At 48.1% G+C, this 20,118-nt stretch overlaps 1 protein-coding gene across 1 annotated transcript in view; it reads right to left on the bottom strand.

Annotated features, from left to right (window-relative positions):
• Window positions 1–20,118, bottom strand: part of LARGE1 (LARGE xylosyl- and glucuronyltransferase 1) — a 491,262-nt gene that overhangs the window by 107,032 nt on the left and 364,112 nt on the right. Inside the window, exon 7 of the mRNA XM_019642580.1 lies at window positions 2,627–2,731. Within this exon, the coding sequence (XP_019498125.1) occupies window positions 2,627–2,731 (105 nt within the window). The remainder of the gene's footprint in view (window positions 1–2,626; window positions 2,732–20,118) is intronic.

Here is a 20,118-nt window from a genome sequence, read left to right as displayed (position 1 = left end):
GCTGGGTGTCACTGGCTTATTTAAATGGACACATCACTTCTAACAGGGCTTTTTTCCATCCGCTCTGCCCTGTCAGTGTCAGCAAAAAAGGAAGTAACTCACTGCCCAGGCATAACAAGTAGGAGCTTGAGGTGGTTTAGATCCTTGTATGTCTCCTGACCTCACGTTCTCAGGCAAACGGGGAGGGGTGGGAGAGGACACGTCATTTTTGTCATAATAAATCCCCCGGCAGGCTACATTTTTCTTCTGCCTGCAAACTCCAATTGATGACCGACGGTTTTTGACGCAGATAATCGTGACCCGGAGGCCGTGTCCTCGAGGCACTGCACTATATCTCCACGTGACATTTTCTATTATTCTGTGTTCCGGAAGATGGAAACTACAGACATGCCAGGGTTTACCTGCGATTTCCCTTCTCCCATCTGACAAACATGGGTGTCTCCAAGTCTCCAAAGGCCTGGAGTGAATGGGTTGAAACCCGGGCAGCAAAGACCAACCGGGGCTGATCACGTGGTCACAGAAGGGAAGCACAGGACACACTCTTCCTAGCCCACTGTGCCAAGTTATGCCCCGAGCAGACCCTTAGGTTAGACATCCTGAGGGCTCTGTATAGGGCAGAACCCTGGGCAACACTCCCCAAGACCCTTCAAGGGCAGAGTCTGGGCTTCTATGTGTTTTTTAAAGCATTCTTGATCCGGAAGCCACTGAAGTTCAAGTTAGGAAGGCTGGATTAGTAGTGGGCATCAGGGGCCCTTTACTTATCAGTAAACTCTCTGAGCTTTAGTTTCCTGTGTATAAAACAGAGATAAGAATAGCACCTGTCTCCTGGGGTTAGTGTGAGGATCAAAGGAGATTAACACCTAGGAAGCACCTGGCACGGTGCCCAGCTAGTGCTCGGCTGGTATGTAGAGGTACTCCCTCACCCATTATCAAAACACTGCAATACTTCCAAACCGGTTAATAAAGAGCTGCTGCTCTGAGCCCCATCAGCCCCCCTCCCCAACCACAGCCCCCCTCAGGGACTCCTTAGAACTCCCCATGATCCTGCAACTCAAGGGTTTAATGCCTAGCACAGCCAGACAGCCTCCGCGAGGTGTGCGAAGGGCAGGTGCTTCAGTTTCTTCACTTGCGACCTTTGCAGGCTAGGAGGACTGGTCGGTGTCACAGAAAAACAATTCCAGAGCAGCGCGTGCCTCGTCACTCGGGCAAATGTCAGCAAAGGAATGGCCCCCATGTCGGAGCGTGGCCTCCGGTATAGGGCTCCCTAACTGCCACCTCTGGCTGCTCAGGACATTGACCCTGGCCCTTTCTTTCCTAGTCTGAGCACAGCTTTGACCGTCCTCTGACCCATCTCTGAGCTCTGCCCTCTGGAAGCTTGGCTTTCATCCTTTGTCCTTTGCCCTCTGGGGCCCTGACCTCTCTGGCATCTGACCCCCAGCTCCAGGTTGACTCTTTGGCCCTGTATCCCACTGCAGCCTCCAGGACAGGTTTTACCTGTCACCTTCAGGTGGCGCCATCCCCTGAAGACACTCACCCCCACCCAGGACAGCTGGTCTCAGAGGCCAGGTCCCAGCACTTCTTGGTCTGACCCACCCTACTGTTTCCTGAGCTCCAGTTCAGACCCAGGTCATGGGTCTGCATTCTCTGAGAACAGGGCACCAAAGCCGTGGCAAAGAGGGTGGACGGGAAGAGGCCGAAAGATCCAGAGGCATCTCAAAGACAGGCCCTGGCGGGACCTGAGCCCAAGGTGAGGGAGGCCGCTCGGGCTCCCTTGGTAAACGCTCCTGAGGTCACAGGCTGTGTCTGGCCCACCTGGCCTGGGGCCTCATACACAGGACGCATTCAACGAACAGGAGCTGAACGAAGAACGAATGAGCGAATGAGTGACACCATTAACAGAGACAGAAAGAAGAGACACGAGTTTGGGGTTGCAACAAGGTAGAATAAGAGACTTGATTTTAGACGTGTGCTGTTTAAGGGCTCCGGTACTCTCCTCAGCACCCATCACCAAACATGTCTGCCTTTTCTCCTTCCTGGCACACCCTCAGGTTCCATTTGCCTCCACCCCTTGAAGGAAGGCAGAGTCATGTGACACACTTTAGCCAACGACATAAAAGCAAACAACATGTCACTTCTGACCAGAAACATTCAGAGTCAAGAGGACGTCTGCTGCTTTCCTCCCTAGAAAAGGAAGTAAGCATCCCGACGCATCTAACCGCCTACGGTGAGCGCGGGTCCCGGCCCGCCTAAAATGGACGTGGCGCGTGAGGCGAAGGCATTTCTGCTGTGTGAAGAAACCGGAATGCTGGGGTGCTTTGTCACTGCACAACGATCTCTAGTCTCTAGTCACGGAGCCAAGGGGCCCACGGGCCATACTCATGCTCTGATGCAAAGGTCGGTCAGGAGAGTGGCTTTGTGGTGAGACCGCCCCCGACTGCCAGGGCCCGACAGCCACAGGACTAAGAAAGAACTGGAAGGCAAACCTCCTGGGTCGTCCCATGCAGCACGCAGGCCCCCAGGCGGCCTTTCCCCAGCTGTGGCTTCCCTCCTCTCCCTGAGGAAGCAGCGTGAGTCCTCACGTCGCCCTTTGTCACCCCCGTCCCACCCCGCGCCCCTCACGACTTACCTGTGTTGTAGCCTCTTCCCAGGGCAGGCCAAGGGCGGTGATTCTTCCACAGGTTTCCAAGGTACCAGTCACTCTGGTTCTCGACCAGGCCCAAAACCTGCTGACCTGTGAAGTACAGAGAGAACAAAGTGTGGGTCAGCGAGCCCTGACCAGGAGACAGAGTCGCCGCAAATCCGAACAGCAGCTCTCATTATCGGGAGCTTTTATTAAGTGCCAGGTTCTGATGTAAGTGCTTAAGTGGCATCAACGTATTTAATTCTCACACTGAGACAGCCTACCTGTTTTTATTATCCCCATTTGATGGAGAAGAAAGGAGGGCCGCCCAGAGTAGTTAACTTGCCCAAGGTCACCCAGTTAATCTGTGATAAAGCCAGAATCCCAAACCATCCATCCATCCACACATCTATCCATCCATCCCTTCCTTACCTCTTGCAACATGTATTGATTGGCTGACATACTCTTCTGCAAGTGTTCTGGTTCTAATATTCCCAGTGTATACTAATTTACTGGCTTTCTAGGCAAGAGCTGAGACAGTTTTCCCAGATCAGAGGGGAAGAAACAACCCTTTAATGAGATGGAAACCCACAGAGAAGAACCACCTTTTGGCCACATTCTCACCGTGTTTTTACTCTCAGAGTCACTTTATCTTGTGCGACAAGCACCGTGTCAGCATCGTATCAACTCAGGAGTATTCTGTGGAGGAACAATTGCTTCTCTGTCCCCAGAGCAAATCCCTGGGCCTTCTAAATAGGGAAGGTCAGGCCATCAGATCCAACTGCCTTCCCATAGATAGCACCATCATGCCAGGCAGAAGGTAGTTTCTTGGAATTAGTATCAATACCATTTTACAGACTAGGAAACCAAGGCTCACACAGGACTGTAATTTGCACAGTGAGTGATGGAGCCAGCCTATAATTAATTCTCTCTTTGTCTGACACCCAGATCTTTCCACCATCTCCATGCATTATTACTTACCGTTAGGACAAAGGTTTAAGATAGAAATTATAAATCCACACTTTATAGAAAAGAGACACTGAGACTTAGAACATATAAATAATTTGCTAAAGGTCACACAGCTAATAATCAGTGTCTTCCCCAGCTAACCAATGCCTTCTGGAGCTCGAATCCTTATGTTGTTGGCCAATTTGAGAAATAAAGACCTTTCTGACCAAAAGAAAACACAGCGGTTCTCCTGGAACACCATGCTGGGTGATATAGAGCCTCCTTGGTGTGATGACAGCTCCCTGAAATGATGTGTGTGGGTTTGGGATAATTTATTTGATCAATTTATCGAGCTCCTATCTAAATCAACACCCCAGCACAAATACATAAATTAGAGGCATGGGGAAAAGACTACCACCCACTTTGTCACTGTAGATGATCGCATCCAAAACGTGTAGAATCTCCCAGAAAAACATACCACCAATTCAGGAAGTACAAAAGCCAATCCACTCCATGCGCCACAAAGCTTGGGATGTTCGTGCAAACCAATTAGCTCTGAATGGCATGGTGCCTCCCGCTGAGAAAGCTGTGTGCCGAGTCCTGATGCTGTGACCCGTTACAGAGGCCGTTTAATAACCTTACACAGAAGGTGTGACGCGAAGGGGACGTGGGGTCCTTGAGGAAGCTGGTTCATAATTGCTGTTGACCTCAGGTTAATGCTACAATTTTTGGGGGGGGTGGAGGGAGGCATGATGTAGGGTGTCATGAACTCAGAAATGACAAAAGGGGAACAATCTTTCATTGAATTTAGGGTGGCCATCTGAATTTCAGCTAAGCTAATCTTCAACTATCTGAAAGTCCAAATTCTGTGTTCTGGCATTCCATGATTTATCCTCGGCCTCGATCTACTGCTTCAGACGGAATCTCTATTAGCCACACTGCGCTCCTGACACATGCAAATGTTGAGTTTGGTTGCTTGCATTCTCACCACTGTGTCTTGCTCATACAGCTCTTGCCTGGTGGGAACTGCCTTTGCCCTCTGCTAATCCTCACGGGTAATCCTTTTGGGCCCATGTCTGGCAGGAGGCTGCCACAGACACCCACATGTCTGAATGATCACTTTGGCTTCACTCCACAGGGAAACAGGAGCCGACGTCCGCCCTCTAGAGGACAGAGTGGGTGATATCCAGGCACGCCCGCCCCTCCTCTGTAAACATCCATCTGCTCCACTAGTCCAAGGGCAAGGACTGCGTAGTAACTAACACACAATAGGTACTAATAAATGTCTGCTCAGTAAAGGATGTCTGGTGGGTAAATCTCTCCTGATTTGGAGACCACTGGTGGTAGCGTATTAACGTCCTCACTTTTCAGAAGGTACAAAGCATGTCACCCTCTCCCCATTCACCAACATGAACACATTTGCCACTCAGCTCTGGGAACTCGGGCATCTTCCTCACATGCATGAAAAACTGTAAAGATGGGGTGGCAGCCCCTAAAACAATCCCTACATCCGATGCTGTACCGAAAGCCTGAGCTCAGGTCTCCATCTCTAGAGGAGCCTTTTGCACGGTTCCCCTTGCCATGTTATCCCAAAGAAAAAGATCCAAATTCTCCTCGCAATTTGCACCTGGGCTGCATTTCTAACAATGGTGGCCCTCAGCCTTTTCATGTTGCACCAGTCATCTTTAAGGTTAAGAAAATAAAATCCTTAATTAGCAACATGAGAGCTGTCATTTTAATATCCACTGGTAGAGAAGGCAAAATAATAAATAGCTGCTAAGACTTTATTTTGCTTCTTGAAGGTGGATTTATGAACTGCTCTGTTGATGACTGACATGGTAGCTGGGTTTTGCACCTGGACTTGTGATTCCCGAGTTTGGTGAACCTCCCCCCACCCAACTTCCATGGACCAAGAACCATGTGCGCAGTGCAGCCAGAGGTGAGGAGAATAGACTGGAATCAGACGGCCTGGTTCCAATTCCTGGCCCTGTCACTTTCTAGCTCTGTAGCCTTGAGAAAAGTACTTCACTTCTCTCTCCTCAGTATCTACCTCTAATGGCTGTTGTGACTTTGCCGTGTTTCAATGACTTCATATGTATTAAGTACTTAGAATAGGGGCTGGCACATACTAAGCAGTATATAAATGATAGCTATTTTTATTTTTTTTTAAATTTTATTGTTAGTTTCAGGTGTACAGAACAATGCAATAGTTATCCTTTTCACCCCTCACAAAGTAACAACCCCCTCTCCCATTTACTGTCCTCCCACCCCCAATATCATGCTTATCTATTACAATTCCATTGACTCCATTCCCACTCACTACTCCACGTCCCGTGACTATATGTATGTATAATTATAGTTGACATACATTATTATTCAACATCAGAATGATAGCTATTTTTAAATATCACCATCCAAACCGTAACCTTCTGAAACAGAGCAAGCCCATGCATGTAGTTTGTTTGGAGGTCACCTAGCACAACAATGAAATCATTCTAGAACTTCCTAGAAATGAGACATATGGTTTGAGGGCCACTGGCTTCACACACACCTGGGTTCTTGTGAAAAGTGCGGGGCCTCCACCTGAAAGTGAATTGTGACCAGGAGGCAGCTTCCTCCTACCTGTCCAGTTTCCAGAAGGGACTTCTGGCTTTTGGCCCCAACTCTTTCTCTGTCCCCAGGGGCCAGGGAGGGTTTAACTACTGCTGAGTTTCAGAGAGAACAGATTAAGTTGTTTACCCTTCGTCCATCCCTCCCCTTAGGAGCCAAGTCTCCCAATTTAACTTTGATCAGTAAAATAAGGTGACATTTCGCTCTCATTCCTTTATATTCTCGCTAAATAGGTTCAGTATATGGAGGTGAGAGAGTAATATCATGTTTTATTTCCCTCAGACCCCAACATTTCTAAATAAGAATTCTGGCCACTGGGTCTCGGAGTCTGCATTTGAAAAAAATCCCCGGGTCATTCAAAATGTACATTAGAGTCTGAGAATTAGAGTTCACTTGCAGGGTCACTAGTACACAATAACCTCCTATGGCATCTAAATCTAGCTCATAAATGAGCAGAATTCAGTGGTGGCCTCCAGTGTCACACTTCTTGACGAAGTGGTGAAAAAAATGAATGCCAGAACCAAATGACACAGGTTCAAATCCTAGCTCCTCCACTTCTTAGCTGTGTGACTTTGGACAAGTTACTCAACCTCTCTGTGCCTGTTTCTTTATTCACTTCTAAAATGGAGTTAATAAATAGTATGTACACCAGAATTATTATTTTTTCCTTTAGGCACAAGTTCATTTGTGAAAATAAAGCTGTGTTCTTTGCTTATTCAGACCTTACCACTGACAATGTCTAGAAAACAGAAAAATGTGTAGTAGGTATTTGCTCTTATCACTACACTCAGAATTCCCCGGCCCTATATTCTGCCCCATCTGCTTGGATTTCTGGCGTCTGCAGTCTCGGCCATCTCCTTAGCTGACATGATCTTCACTCTGCCTAGACTTTGGTTCAGTTGAATATCGATTGAGTTTCCATTGTGTCAGATACCACACAAAATACTACGGAATCAAAGACAAATAAAATATAGTCCTTGCCCTAGAGGCTGCGAGAGGAGGAGACAGGTAAACAATTAAGAAGCAGTGTGGTACTTGCAGTGACAGAGACGCTGATAATCCAGAGGGGTGGGGGGCAGGTTAGAATTGCTTCTGTGGGGTAAGGCTGGCGTCTCTGGTGGTGTCCTCTGCCACACCCCTTCCTGCATTGCAGGCCACCCCTGCCCCTTCCACACAGACCTCCAAATTCCCACGCTTCCCCGAAACCTTTCTTGTAATGGTGCTGTCCCATAACACCCTTCTGGGCAGAGAGTGGGTCCCTCAGGTCCCCAGTTCCAGTGCATACGAGACACGTCACCTTTTACAGCTCTGCCAACCCCAGCTCATTGGCCAGGTGGCATCTACACCCTGGTCTGCAGAGGTCAACGTCTAAATCCTTAACGTTGATGATGCAAACCCATCCTTGGCCTGGCCTCCCATGAAGAGGTAAACTCCCAGGGGATTCCTCCTGCGGAGGTGACAGGGGCTGCCTGCGTGCTGCCTCCCTCAGCATCTCGGCATCCCGCACTGCCTGTCTCATCTCCTTAGGAGTTATTATAATAAAACACCGTGACTAACAGAAAGGGCTTTGTCATTGTTTTCCGTGCTGGCCCTGCGGTTATGATTAAGTGCACCGTTGCCCGGATCCCTTACTCTAGGCACAAGTTAACTTATGAAAATGAAGCTGTCTTCTTTGCTTATTCATACATCACCACTAACAGCCAGACAAGAGCGAACAAGCTTGCTATTCTGCTGGGGCCCGGGTGTCGGTGTCACCAGCCAGCAGACGGATGGCTCCAGGCTGGGGACTCCCCTCCCCCGCCCCCTTCCTCAGCTTCGGCTCAAGGCGGGGCTCCTGCTGTTCAGGGGCTGAGGCCCCAGGAACAGAGGCTGGTGCTGCCTCCATGCGGCACACGGGCGTGGGGAGGGCAGGCTGGGCACTCACACCCACCCCCCGGCCCAGGCATGAGGAAGGCGGCACGGTCGAGGGGAGAGGCAAAGGGTTTTTAATCCAGACAAAAGAGGGTTCCGGTCCCCGTTCTGTATGGCGGGACCAAAGTGTAACTTCTCTGAGCCTCAATTTCCTTATCCTAAGCGGACAAGAACACAATTTACCTCCTGCCTCCAAGACGGGATGTGAAGTGCAGATCAAATAAGAGACTATATGGAAAGCACCTGGCTCGTGGTAGACGTCCCACTGAAGGCATTTCTCTTCCTCCTTTGAGCCAGTCCTTGTTCATAATGCCGCAGGCTTCCTGTGCCCGGGCACTGGCTGCAGCGGCTGCCATACTGCCCCCCCCCAGCACCCACCCCTCCCCCACTGGCCCTTTCCGAGGCCTTTGGCTTCTGGGACACCAGTCTCTTGCTTGTTTTCCTCCCTCTGAACATTCTCTCCTTGCCTCCTTCTTGGGGCTCCTCTTCCCCTGCCTCCCCTTCAATGCTGGTGCTCCCCAACTCCCCCGTCCTTGGCCCCCCCTTCCTCTTGCTTTACATTTTCTCTCTGGGCGATGGGAGCTACTGCCAATGGCTGCAAACACCGCGAGTAGGAAGATAAGCACCCATCTGCACCCCCAGCTTAGACGGCTTTCCAGGGCTTCTCACGGCAGCCATCTGCGCCCCCTCTTCACTTGGCTGTTTCACAGGGACCTCTAACTCAAACCGACCCTGAGCAACTCCATAACCTTCGCCCCAAAATAATGAGCTGAGCCCGGCCCACTCTGCTGGCTGGTAGCTCCAAGGTCTAACTTGTCACCGATGCTAGGAACCTTTGAATCGACCTTGATACCTCCGTCTCCTCGGTCCCCACACCTTCTCTATAACCAAATCCTACAGATTGTACCGACCGTTTCTCAAGTTCAACCCCTCCCTTGCTCTACCGCGTTGGCATCACGTCTCTTTCCTAGGCTACCTCGGTCACCTTTCCCCCAGGTAAGCCCCCTTGCCATTCCATTCATCTTGCCCAGCCAGAGAAATGTTTTTGAAGTGAATGCTGATGATTTTGCGTCCTTGATTAAAAAAGACTTAATGCTCTTGAGGCCCAGTACAGTGTGAATGGATGATGGATGGATAGAGGAATGGACGATTTAGTGAAAAATAAATATTATTGTCTAAACCTCACCAGCCTGGCCCACCTGGAGCTAGTGAACTCTATTGGAATGGGGTGGGAGGGGATATGTACTAGTAAACACCAGGAGCAGGTGGCTCTAGCTCTGATCACGGATGCTTCCAGTGCTGTCTCTTTTTTCCCATCCCCAGGAAAGGTCCTGGGTGCACCAAGGGAGACTGCCAATCACTACTGCCTATCAAGCCAGCTGTGCTCCAGCAGGTGAACAATAGTGTTATAACCAGGGGCTGTCCGGAGTATCAGCAGAGAGAGAGAGCAATGATGCCCTTCCAGCCTTGTATTTATTCTAATAAGCTATTTTAAAATAGCAAAGTCTTTAATGGTATCATTTGGTGCCTGTCTGAGAGCAGGATGGCTATAATAAGGAAAACATATAGTATCGTATTACCATTTAATAATACGAAACATCCTGAAAGAATGGCTCCGCCGGTGCCTCTGGTTAGCGGGGTGCAGAAGAATGAAACATCTCCCGAGAAGATGCAACACAAAAGGGTATTTAAACAGCCCTGAATGGGTTGAGAGGGATTGTTTCTGAACTTGCATGTTTCACAGCTTCAGCTAAATGCACTCTGGGATCACAGAAGTTCATGAGAGCTGCCAAGATTTTAGTAATTACTCTGGGGCTGCCTGCTTTCACAGGTGAAGAAGCCCAGAGAAGGAGAGTGATGTGTTCTCTGTCTGTGAAGAAGCAGGGACTCCATGACTGACGCTGCACTCGGGGGTTTCTCCTACGTGCAAGCTTCTCCAACGGGGCTCCCTCTTATTTCCTTCAATTTTAATATAATTCTCACCTGGTTCAAATCCTAGCTCTTCTGCCCTCGAAAGCAATCTTGGGTCAACTCTTAGTCCCTCTGTTCCTCCTCTGCAAAATGGTAACGGTATCTATTTCACAACTGGGACTCCTAACCAGGTTGACATTGCACACGCCCTTGAGATGGAATCCATGTGCTCTGGCTGCAAAGGTTCTTTTGGCAATCATTTTACTTCCTTGGGTTTCAGTTCCTTGAGAAAGTAAGTTTATTCATGTTTGGCCAGCCCTGATTTCATTTGGAGATAAATAGCCTGTCTTTGCTGACCTCCACCGCTGACGGATAATCCCTTCTAAGAGGAATCAGAATCTGTGTCACTCGAGAAGGGAGAATGAGGCTGAATGAATGAAGATGGAAGGAAGACAGATTTTGCTTATTATAAGCCAGACCGCAAGCAGCCATTTGAGCTCACCGGAAGAGAAGTGAGCTGCCTTCCTACCGAAGGAGCTTCTCAGCACGGGAACGGCTCTGGGAGAGGCTACACAAGTCAGCCCTCCTCCAGCAGGTACTTACCGTGTCCCCACTGGGCACTAGGCTGTGCCAACTGCTCAGTGAGACACAGCAGTGAAGAAGACAGAGCCAGTGCCTGCATTCTGCATTCAGGACTCTACAGAGCTTCTCAAATGGCTCGGCTAATGTCTTCCAGGCCCCACCCTGAACCTCCCTGAAGCAGATTCTCCCAGGGGCAGGTCTGGGGGTTTCTTTGCGAAGGACAGCCCCATTAATTCTGACGCACAGCAGGGTTGGGGAGCCTAGGAGTGGGAGGTCACCTAGCAGGCATGCTGGGGGAGGGGGTTTCGTATGGAGCAGAAGGCTCCATCTGATGACCTCAAAGCTCCCTTCCAAACTGGCTGTGAGAGCTCTTTATTCTACGTCAACTCGGGAGTTTTCTTAGTATCATCTCATGCCAGACTGTCCCCACACATTCTTCCGTTACATGTGCTGTGTGTGTATGGGCATGCCTGCCCTATGACAGGAGCCTATTTTTCTGAGGGCAGCCCCCTCTTTGCAAGCACTTTGCCTAAGCAGTGGAAGCGCGTTGTCTCAGAGTGCCTTACAACAACCCCACTTTGCTGATCTCTACCTTTCGGAGAGGAAACCAAGATTGAGAGAGGGGAAGTCACTTGTCAAGGCCAAGTGGCTGGGGACCAAAGAGCTGGGGCTTGGGTTTAAGTCGCTCTGTTGCAAAAGCCCATGCTTTCACACCTATACTCATGGCTAGGAAAAATTTGCAAAAGCATTTCTCTCCCCAGGGGAAGGGCTGGAGCTGGTACCGTGTGGACAAGGCTCCAAAGGACATGAGAGGATGAGTAGAAAGGCTGGTCATGACATATCTGACCAGCCCACCTGTGCCTGCTTGCAGTGCCACCTGAGGCTGCAGGCAGGGGTCCAAAACACTGCAGGGTCCTCTGGCCCCCATCGGGGTGCTGAGCCTAATTTCTTGGGCCACTAATCTCAGGGCACTGAGCTGAGAGCACATCCTGCCCAGGGGCATCTGGGGGAGAACAGAAAAGGAAAGCGGGCGACTCAGAGAAAAACCCTGCAATCCAATGAAGGTTCAGATAACAATTCCATCTGCTGAGATGCACAAACAAGCCTCCCCGGCCCCCACCCCGCCATCAGCCCCGTGTGGGCCCACATTCATTTAATTTAAGGTTTAAAAACTCCTGCTCAGTCTCAAATAATGATTTCTCTCTTCTTCTTTCCGTGATCTTTGGTCTTTGGAAATAGGAAAAAGTAAAAAGGAACGCAGAGCCAGCTCTCTTCCAAGGCTGTTTTTATCATACGACTCTCAGGACACGCGTTGCTATCACCTCTCAGACGAGACCTCTGCTAGGGAGCAGAGCCAACCAGGATCCAGCTACAACTACCATCCGTGGACTTCTTGGCTGTGTCTCTTTTTCAAAACACAATTTGTTGGCATCTTTCAGATACTTCACTCACAAGACACCCCTTTGAACCACTAATAACAGTGCCCGGGAGCAATCGTCTAAGTTTTCCTACTGGGAATGCAAAAAAAAAAAAAGCCCTTGTTTGCAGGATGCTAGGGTCACCATTTATGTTCTGGCTCGTCCAATTACTAACTGTGCCATTTGCGCCCAAATGACTTGATGTTTTGAGTGTCAGTCTTCATTTTTTTTAACTAGATGATGATCAAGTTCACTCTGTTTTCATCATCAAGGCTGTTTTAAGAGGGAAACGAAATGTGAATGTAAACATCTACTCAACTTTAAGTATAATCATTATGACCAAACATTGCTGGGTCTTCCGCAGCTATTACTTAATTTTTCCCCTTATGGCATTTCTTAGGTCATAGCATTATTACCTACTGAAACCCTATCTGTGCAGAGACCAGGCATTGACCAAACTTGATTCTCTCTGAAACACAGCCTAGATGGTGGACGTTCCCAGTGGAGGCCCCTGTGTGCCTGAGAAGCATCACGAAGCTTAATCACAAAATTGCTCTATTCTTACATCTGGTCCCTGGGCAGATTATAGAGTTGTAGTAATGGTCATTCAGTGAGGAAGGACAGGGGAAAAAAAAATCCAAAACAGATATACTAAAAGGTTCAAGGAGCGCTGGCCTGGGAGTGCTCAGTACAGGGCTGATGAAACTTCCATATTTCAAAGATCTCGGTCATCACCGTGAGATAAGTCACTCATCCATTCGGCAAATATTTGCTGAATAGCGGATGAGAGCCAAGCTGCGTGCTGGGCTGTGGGGATGCAATGATGGGTGAATTCCGAGATGGTCTCTGCCCTCAGTGGAGCTCACAGCCTTGGAGGAATTAGTTTGCTCGGGCTGCTGTAACAAGTACCACAGACTGGGTAGCTTAAACATTGGAAATGTATATTTTCGCAGTTCTGGAGGCCGGAAGTCTGAGATCTGGGTTTCAGCAAGTTTGTGTGTCTTCTGAGGCCTCTGCCCTTGGCTTGTGGATGGCCGTCTTCCCCTGTGTCTTAATACGGTTATCCCTGTGTGTCCTAATCTCCTTATAACGACACCTTCCCATCAGATTAGGACCCAGCCTAATGACTTCATTTGACTGTAATTACCTCTCTAAAGACTCCATCACCAAATACAGTCATATTCTGAGGTATTGGGAGTTTGGATGTCAACATATGAACATCGGGGGGACATAATTCAGCCCATAATATTGGGTGAGGTCACTAAACAATCATGCTAACAAATGTAGAGCTGGGACTCTGACAGGACTGGGAGGGAGACGTCCAGAGTGACCACAGCGTCCATAAAAGGGGACGTCAGCCGAGAAAGCTGTCTGAGGCAACACGGGTTAAATTCAGGGCAGGGGGAACGGTGTGTGTTAAAATCGTATAGTGGGAAGCTTGACAAAGATGAGGCCTGTGGTGCGACAGAAAGTTCATGTTTGTCCCTGCTTCCTGGCACACAGTTCCTAAAATCATTGGAGTTTCCTGAATGATAAGAACACCTTTTGTACTAATGAGGCAACTCTTGGAAGGACCCTAGATACAAAGACCAAAGGGAGGATCGTGGGGGAGATGAGATTGAAGCTGGCAGACCGTGGGCACTTGTGGGTAAAGGCGCAGGGAGAGGAGGTTTCTCCATGTTGGATGAGCATGTAGGGTCTCAGGCAGGCAAGGTTAGTATAATTATGCCCATTTACAGGGAAGACACCTGAGGCCCAGAGATGGAATGTAACTGGCTCAGTTTTGCACAGCTTAGTAGCAAGTGATGGAGCTAGAATCCGAGTGTGACCCCAATGCCTAGGTGTTGTTTTTTCTGGGATGAAGATCATAGGAGAATGAAAGACGGGATTAAAAGAAGTTTTATATGTCTAAGAGGTGTTGGAGATGGTACGCCAAACTGATCAGATCCTGAGAACTTATTCAAGGATGCTTTATGAATTCTGCACAAGTTACCTGTCTTTTGGGGGCATTCCACTGCAGGTTTACAATCAATCAGTGGGTAAGCAAGTGCAGGAAAAGAGCTGGGTCGCATTGTTCACGGACTGTATCAGTGCTGGGCACCGTGTCAGACTCTGGGTGACAAACTCATAGATAAGGCAGGGTCCTCCCCTCCCCCCAGGAGGGCTGCGGTTTCATCAAGGAGGCAAAGCACATGACCAAATAGATTGAAGCGTGTTACAATGGAGGCACTGCTAAGAAACAGCAGGCTTCAAGACATCAGGAGACCCTACAAATACAAGGTCTTAAAGATATTACATCTGGGACACACCTTAGAAATCATCTAGTCCAAACTTTCCCGATGGAAGTGAGTTACAGTGAGGAGAGACGATCGTCTCAAGATCCCCGCTGAGTAGAGACCAGAACCTTTGCTTCTTAACACAAGTGCGCTTCTTACCACTGAATATCGACTTGGAAATGAAAGCTGTTGAGATTAATAGCTGGATGGGGTATATGAAGGGACTCCTGCTTCCTGCAAGCCCTGACTTCAGGCGAGACTTTTCTCACCTAATACTGAACAGCAGACATGCCACAGAAACCGCCGGGGTAAAACAGATGGGGGTTCTGCCAGCGAAGCCCCCCCCCCCTCAAAGCCAGCTCACCGCTGTCCTCTCTGGAGAGAGGGTCCTCTCCTGGCAAGTCAAGGGCCACACACCGATAATAGCTAATCACCTGCTCTTGGCAGGGTATTAAATCACCAATAATAACAATGCATGAGACCTTGTCTTTTAATAGTTGTGATATCCTTTCTGATGGAGACTAAATGGAGGCATTTATAATTTGGTCTGCCAAAGTCACAGAGATGGTTGGGCAGTGGTGGGAGACAGGAAGAGGGGAGATGCAGGGTGTGTAGATGACCACTAAGAAGTTATTTTTAACAAGGAGCCAGGGGCTGCATTCCAATCTAGCTTTGCTCATCCATCCATCCATTTGTTCATTCATCTACTCATTCGTTCATCCAACAGTTATTTACTGAGTGTCGGTTATGTGCCAGGCACTGTTCTGGGCTCTGAGTCATAAACAACAACAACTAAGCCAAGAAACAAAAGTCTCTGTCCCATCGGCACATTCATTCTAGTGGGGGAGCTAGACCACAAAGAGAAAAAATGTCCAGTGGTGCGAAGAGATACTATGAAAAGTGAGGTAGGAGAGAGAGAGAGTGATGGGGACAGAGGCGAGGAGACTACTAGAGAAGACGGGAGTTGGAAAAGCATAGCTGAGGTGACATTTGATTCCCTTGCTCAGAGGAATGCCAGGGACAGAAGAAAGAATGGCAGATGTACACAAGGCTGTGGGTCCAGGAGCCCCCAGGAAAGGGACTGGTGGCAGCTCCGACACACCTGTCCCAGGTGAGCTGACTGCATAAAAAAGCTGTTGTTACAGGCTCGATCTGGAAAAGGTGACCGAGCGGTGGGGGAAAGTAGGTCTGGGATGACGTTTCTTTACTTATTTAGGACTCAAGACTGCTTGAACATGGACAGGCTGGGAAGGCATCGGGCTGCATGGTGGCTGTGTCAGAATAACATTTCAGAGCCATCAAAGGTGGAAAACAAATGCTCGTCTTGGGTAGAGCAGGAGAACTGCATACAAATTACATGTTCCCATGGCCCAGAGGTTGAGGGATTTAAGTGGGGGTCCTTTGAAGATGGCTGCAGCTTCCCATTCTCTTTTCTTACTCAAAATGATTACTATTTCAATTAATGCATACTACAGCTTACAAAATGTTCCTTCCTCCTGCCACAAGAAATTAACGCTGGATTATCTGCTATTCGGGTCTTGCCAAAGGCCCATAGAGGAGTCACAGCAATGAATGAGTTTGAAGGCCAGTGGGGGGCAACTGCAGAATGCTGTGTGTTTCAGCCACACGGCCTGGGCTTGTGTGACATGTCCCGCCTCCAGCTTTCCCTGAAGGATGCTGAAGAACTGCATAAAACTCTCCATTGCATTTACTGTAGGGACATCGCTGAGAACGCTGTCCTGTAGCACTAGGTCAATATTCCTTTTAGGAAGTCCCAGGTGAGGAACTCCATTCAAAACTGTATCTTTCTTTTGAGGCACGAATCCTCTAACTGACTGAGTAGACTGTTTACTTTGGCTGCCAGGAAGCTCAGAGCTCAACTTTAAAAATAGCGCAGGATCCAACGATCCTTGTACATCAACTATTGTATCTTTTCTTAGGAGTTGCCCCAAAACCTTCCGTAGGATAAGGTGAGCTATAATTGCACAATAAATAAAAGCGTGTGTACAAACACAGGGCCTGTTGGGTTCCTGTCTTGTGTAGTCTCTGACTGTGATTTGTTGCCCATGAGTTTTGGAAAATTACTTCGCATTTTCTGTTTTCTCCTAGTGGACCAGGGACAAGCTGATTTCAGATGCTGTCCTTTCCCTAACTTACACACTTGGACGGCTACTTATGCTCAGTGGAGTCTCCCAGAGAGCAGCCGGAATTACCCCATCATAACTGATGTCCAGAGTCAATTACGGTCAAAGAGAGGAGAGTATATCACTGAGGGGCCCGGCCCCACACATTAACCTTGACCTGGGGCACAATGGACCAGCAGCCTGCGGCCAGTCCATCCTCAGTCTGTCTCTGTCTGTCTCTGGGCCTGCTTGTGTGTGTGTCTCTCTCTCCTGGATTCTGGTTTCTCACTGGTTCTGGCTAAGCTCACATAGGAGTAACTCTGTTCTTCCCACCAGCGGCTATTACCGTTTTACTTCCTGTAACTTCGATTACATGTGTGGGTTCTCTCAAAGTTTTCTCCGAAACCTGAGACATGGAAAAGCCACTCATTTTATCCTTTTCGTGCTGTATTTTGACCCTACATCAGAGGCTCTCTTCAGTGAACTGGGTCTAATCAACGCGCTGGATGAAGCAACTGAGACAACACAGAGAATCAGAGTTCGACCTGATGTCAGGTAATCACGAGGCACAGGTAAGGCAGAACACAGCCCAGGACGGCCGATGTCGTGCCCCCATTCCTTACCACACTGAAAAGCGCTCTGGCCCAGATTTAACGTATAAGGTCTGGTCTCCAAGCTATGCGTCCCATTGTCATTTACACTCAAGGGCACTATGACAGCCATGAAACATCTCTATTTTATACTCCCAACCGTTACAAAGTTTATGCGCTATTGTCCAGGGAGCCACGCCCCATAAATCCAATGATAACCTTTATTGACCATACGCTAGAGACTGAATATTGGTGTACCCCAAAAATGTATATGTTGAAACTTAATCACTTAATGGGATGGTATGTGGAGGTGGGGCCTTCAGGAGGTGACCAGTTCATGAGCGGGGAGCCCTTGTGAATGAGATTAATGCCCTTAGGAAAGAAAGCCCAGAAAGATCCCTCGCCCCTGCTGCCATGTGAGGACACGGCAAGGAGACGGCCGTCTATGAACTAGGAAGGGAGCCCTGAGCAGACACCAACTCTGGTGGCACCTTGATCTCAGACCTCCCAGCCTCCAGGACTGTGAGAAATAAATGGGCTGCTTATCAGCCACCGAGTCCATGATACTCTGCTGCAGCAGCCCAAATGGACTAAGACACCCCAGCAGTCCTAGAAGGACCAGGTACATGCTGCTGAAAGCGATGCAGATAGGAAACTCTGTCCTAGAAAATACCATTAGTGTGTTTGACAGGAGTGTGTCTGTCATTACTGTAAGTCCTGACCAGGTCACCTCTCTTTCTTCCCTGGGTCCCTAAAGGGAGGGGATGGACTGCAGAACAGCGAGGGCCTGCTGCCAATACCCTGCTTCTTTTTCCAGGAGTGTTTTTATACTGACGGATGCACCAGGCACGCAGAAGCAAGCTCAGGGAGCAGTTCTCTAGTAGGTCTACCCGCGCCCGTTTCCACCCATCTGCCCGTGTGTTTAGCAAGGATGAGCTGAGGTTGTCTCCCAACCTGTTTATGCTGGGTCTTGTTGTGGCAATTAAACATGCTAAGTAAATAGTATGTAAATTGATTAATTATGAGTGTGAAAAGAGTTCTTTCTCTGAAAACAAAATTGAATTCTTGGGAAAGATTTGAAAATGGCGAGTTGCTAAAAAACATAAAAATGCGATGGTTATAGACAACTCAGGGAGGTAGCAAAAATCTAGTCAGATTTGGCATCCCTGTGTTTGAGGAATGTCTTTAACTACTAACTCAGCTTTAAATAGCTGAAATTGGAAATAACACTAGGGGTATAGGTTACGTAAGAAAAATGACACGTAACTCCCATCAGTGGGCTCTTAACTCAAAGCAAAGGCTGTGGCTCTCTAATACCTCAGCTATTCTCCTATCACACAGCAATAATTTGTTTATACATGTCCTCCCTATATTACGGCCAGCTTCGTGACAGTTGGAGCAATGACTGCAGGCAGTATTAGAAATAAGCAATGAGAGGCCTGAGTTCTTGGCCAGACCCAATTGTGCTGAGCCCTGGACCTCCACTTTTGTGAAATGTTTCCACGGAATAATCCCAAAGGTGTCACAGAACTCTGATACTCTATGGCTGTCAGTGACTTCACAGCTGCTTAAGACCTAGGCCCGATCACCAATCCATCGGGACCAAAAATCTCCCACATAATCTAAGGACTCTGACCTACCTTATTTGCTGAATCAATACTCCCCACGTTGGGCACTTGCAATCTTTCTTAGAGACAGGAAGACTTTAGACGTATCATTGTCTTATTGGTTTTCAAATGAAGTTCTTGTCTTGCCTGTGACTTCTAAATCCATGCTTAATCAAAGTGTGGAATAATCCTAAACATCGTATAAAGTCCTTTTTTTTTTTCTTTTCTCTTTGGTCTTGTGCTTGGCGTTTTTCATTTCAATTAACTTTCCATTGAAGTGTCACTGAATGAAAGGCACCAGGGAAATGGAAGAGCCGGTTACAGATGCACCCTTTCACCCCCGAGAGTTTCTAATTCCATTCCTTTAATGCAATTTTTGACTGATGGTGACCCAGTAGCTCAGGAAGAAGGCTCTTCATGATGAATCAGTTTAAAAAGGTTGTACCTGGGGGCAGCGGCGGCTCTGAGCTAATAGAACTCACAACACGCTCTCCAGTTACCTTTCATAGGTTTGACATCATCTACAAATGAGAATAATGAAGCCAAAAGGGGCCAGAGAGAAATACTGGGAACAGGAGATGTGATCAAGCCAAATGAACTTTCACAACGTACACAACTTGGGTAGACAGAAGACCCTTTACTTGCAAAATTGCAATTTAGGAACTTCTGAAGGCACCAGGGCAGAAGTGTGTCAGGTTTGTCCTTCTCCAGTCACCTGTATACAGCATCACTAAAGATTTAAGGGAAAACATGCCTAAGAACGTAGCAAGTAACAACCTTTCTGGATACAGTTTTTATTCTTTAACTCAATAAACATTTAATGGACATCTATGACGTGTAATGAATGGTTCTTATTAAAGGAAAAATGAGTATGATATAATTGCTGACTTCAAACACATTACCAATAAACACAGGAGACATTTATGTGCATGACGGATAAAATGATAACAAATGCACAAAAAATAGAACCTAAGGAAAATCCCATGAGAATATAGCAAACACAGTAATTCTTTGCGACGGAGGGATTCGGGGAGGGTCCACAGGGAAGGTGGCATTTGTCGTGGGTCTTAAAGGATGAGTAAGATTGTGGTGGGCAGAGTAGGAAGTGGAAAACAATTCCTGGGCGAGGAAAGGCCTCGGGCAGAGGAATCATGATAGAGCTCTGCCTGGAGAAGGGAGGCTGGAAGCATATTTACAAGAGCACAATCCTGGTTTAAAGTCCCAGCTGAGCCATGGGCCACCTATGTGACGATCCAGGGTCCTTTATACTCTGAGCGGCTGTTTGCTCTTTGTCAAGTGGGGTTAATAAAACCTACTTGCATCTTACTGTAAGGACTAGAGAGAACATGCGTAACGCATAACAGCTTTAGTGCCTGGTCCTTACAATAAATGAACAGTGGTTTTTACTGTTGTTATTAGAATTAAATCTGGAAAGCTAGACTGGGCTCAGTGTGTGGATGCAGAAGTCTGGTCCTGACTTGGAGTACGCATCAAATTTGCTAAACAGAAAAACATGAAAAGG

This window comes from Hipposideros armiger, unplaced genomic scaffold, assembly GCF_001890085.2.
Source record: "Hipposideros armiger isolate ML-2016 unplaced genomic scaffold, ASM189008v1 scaffold_71, whole genome shotgun sequence".
NCBI lineage: Eukaryota > Metazoa > Chordata > Mammalia > Chiroptera > Hipposideridae > Hipposideros > Hipposideros armiger.
This window is presented reverse-complemented; position numbering and strand designations above follow the sequence as displayed.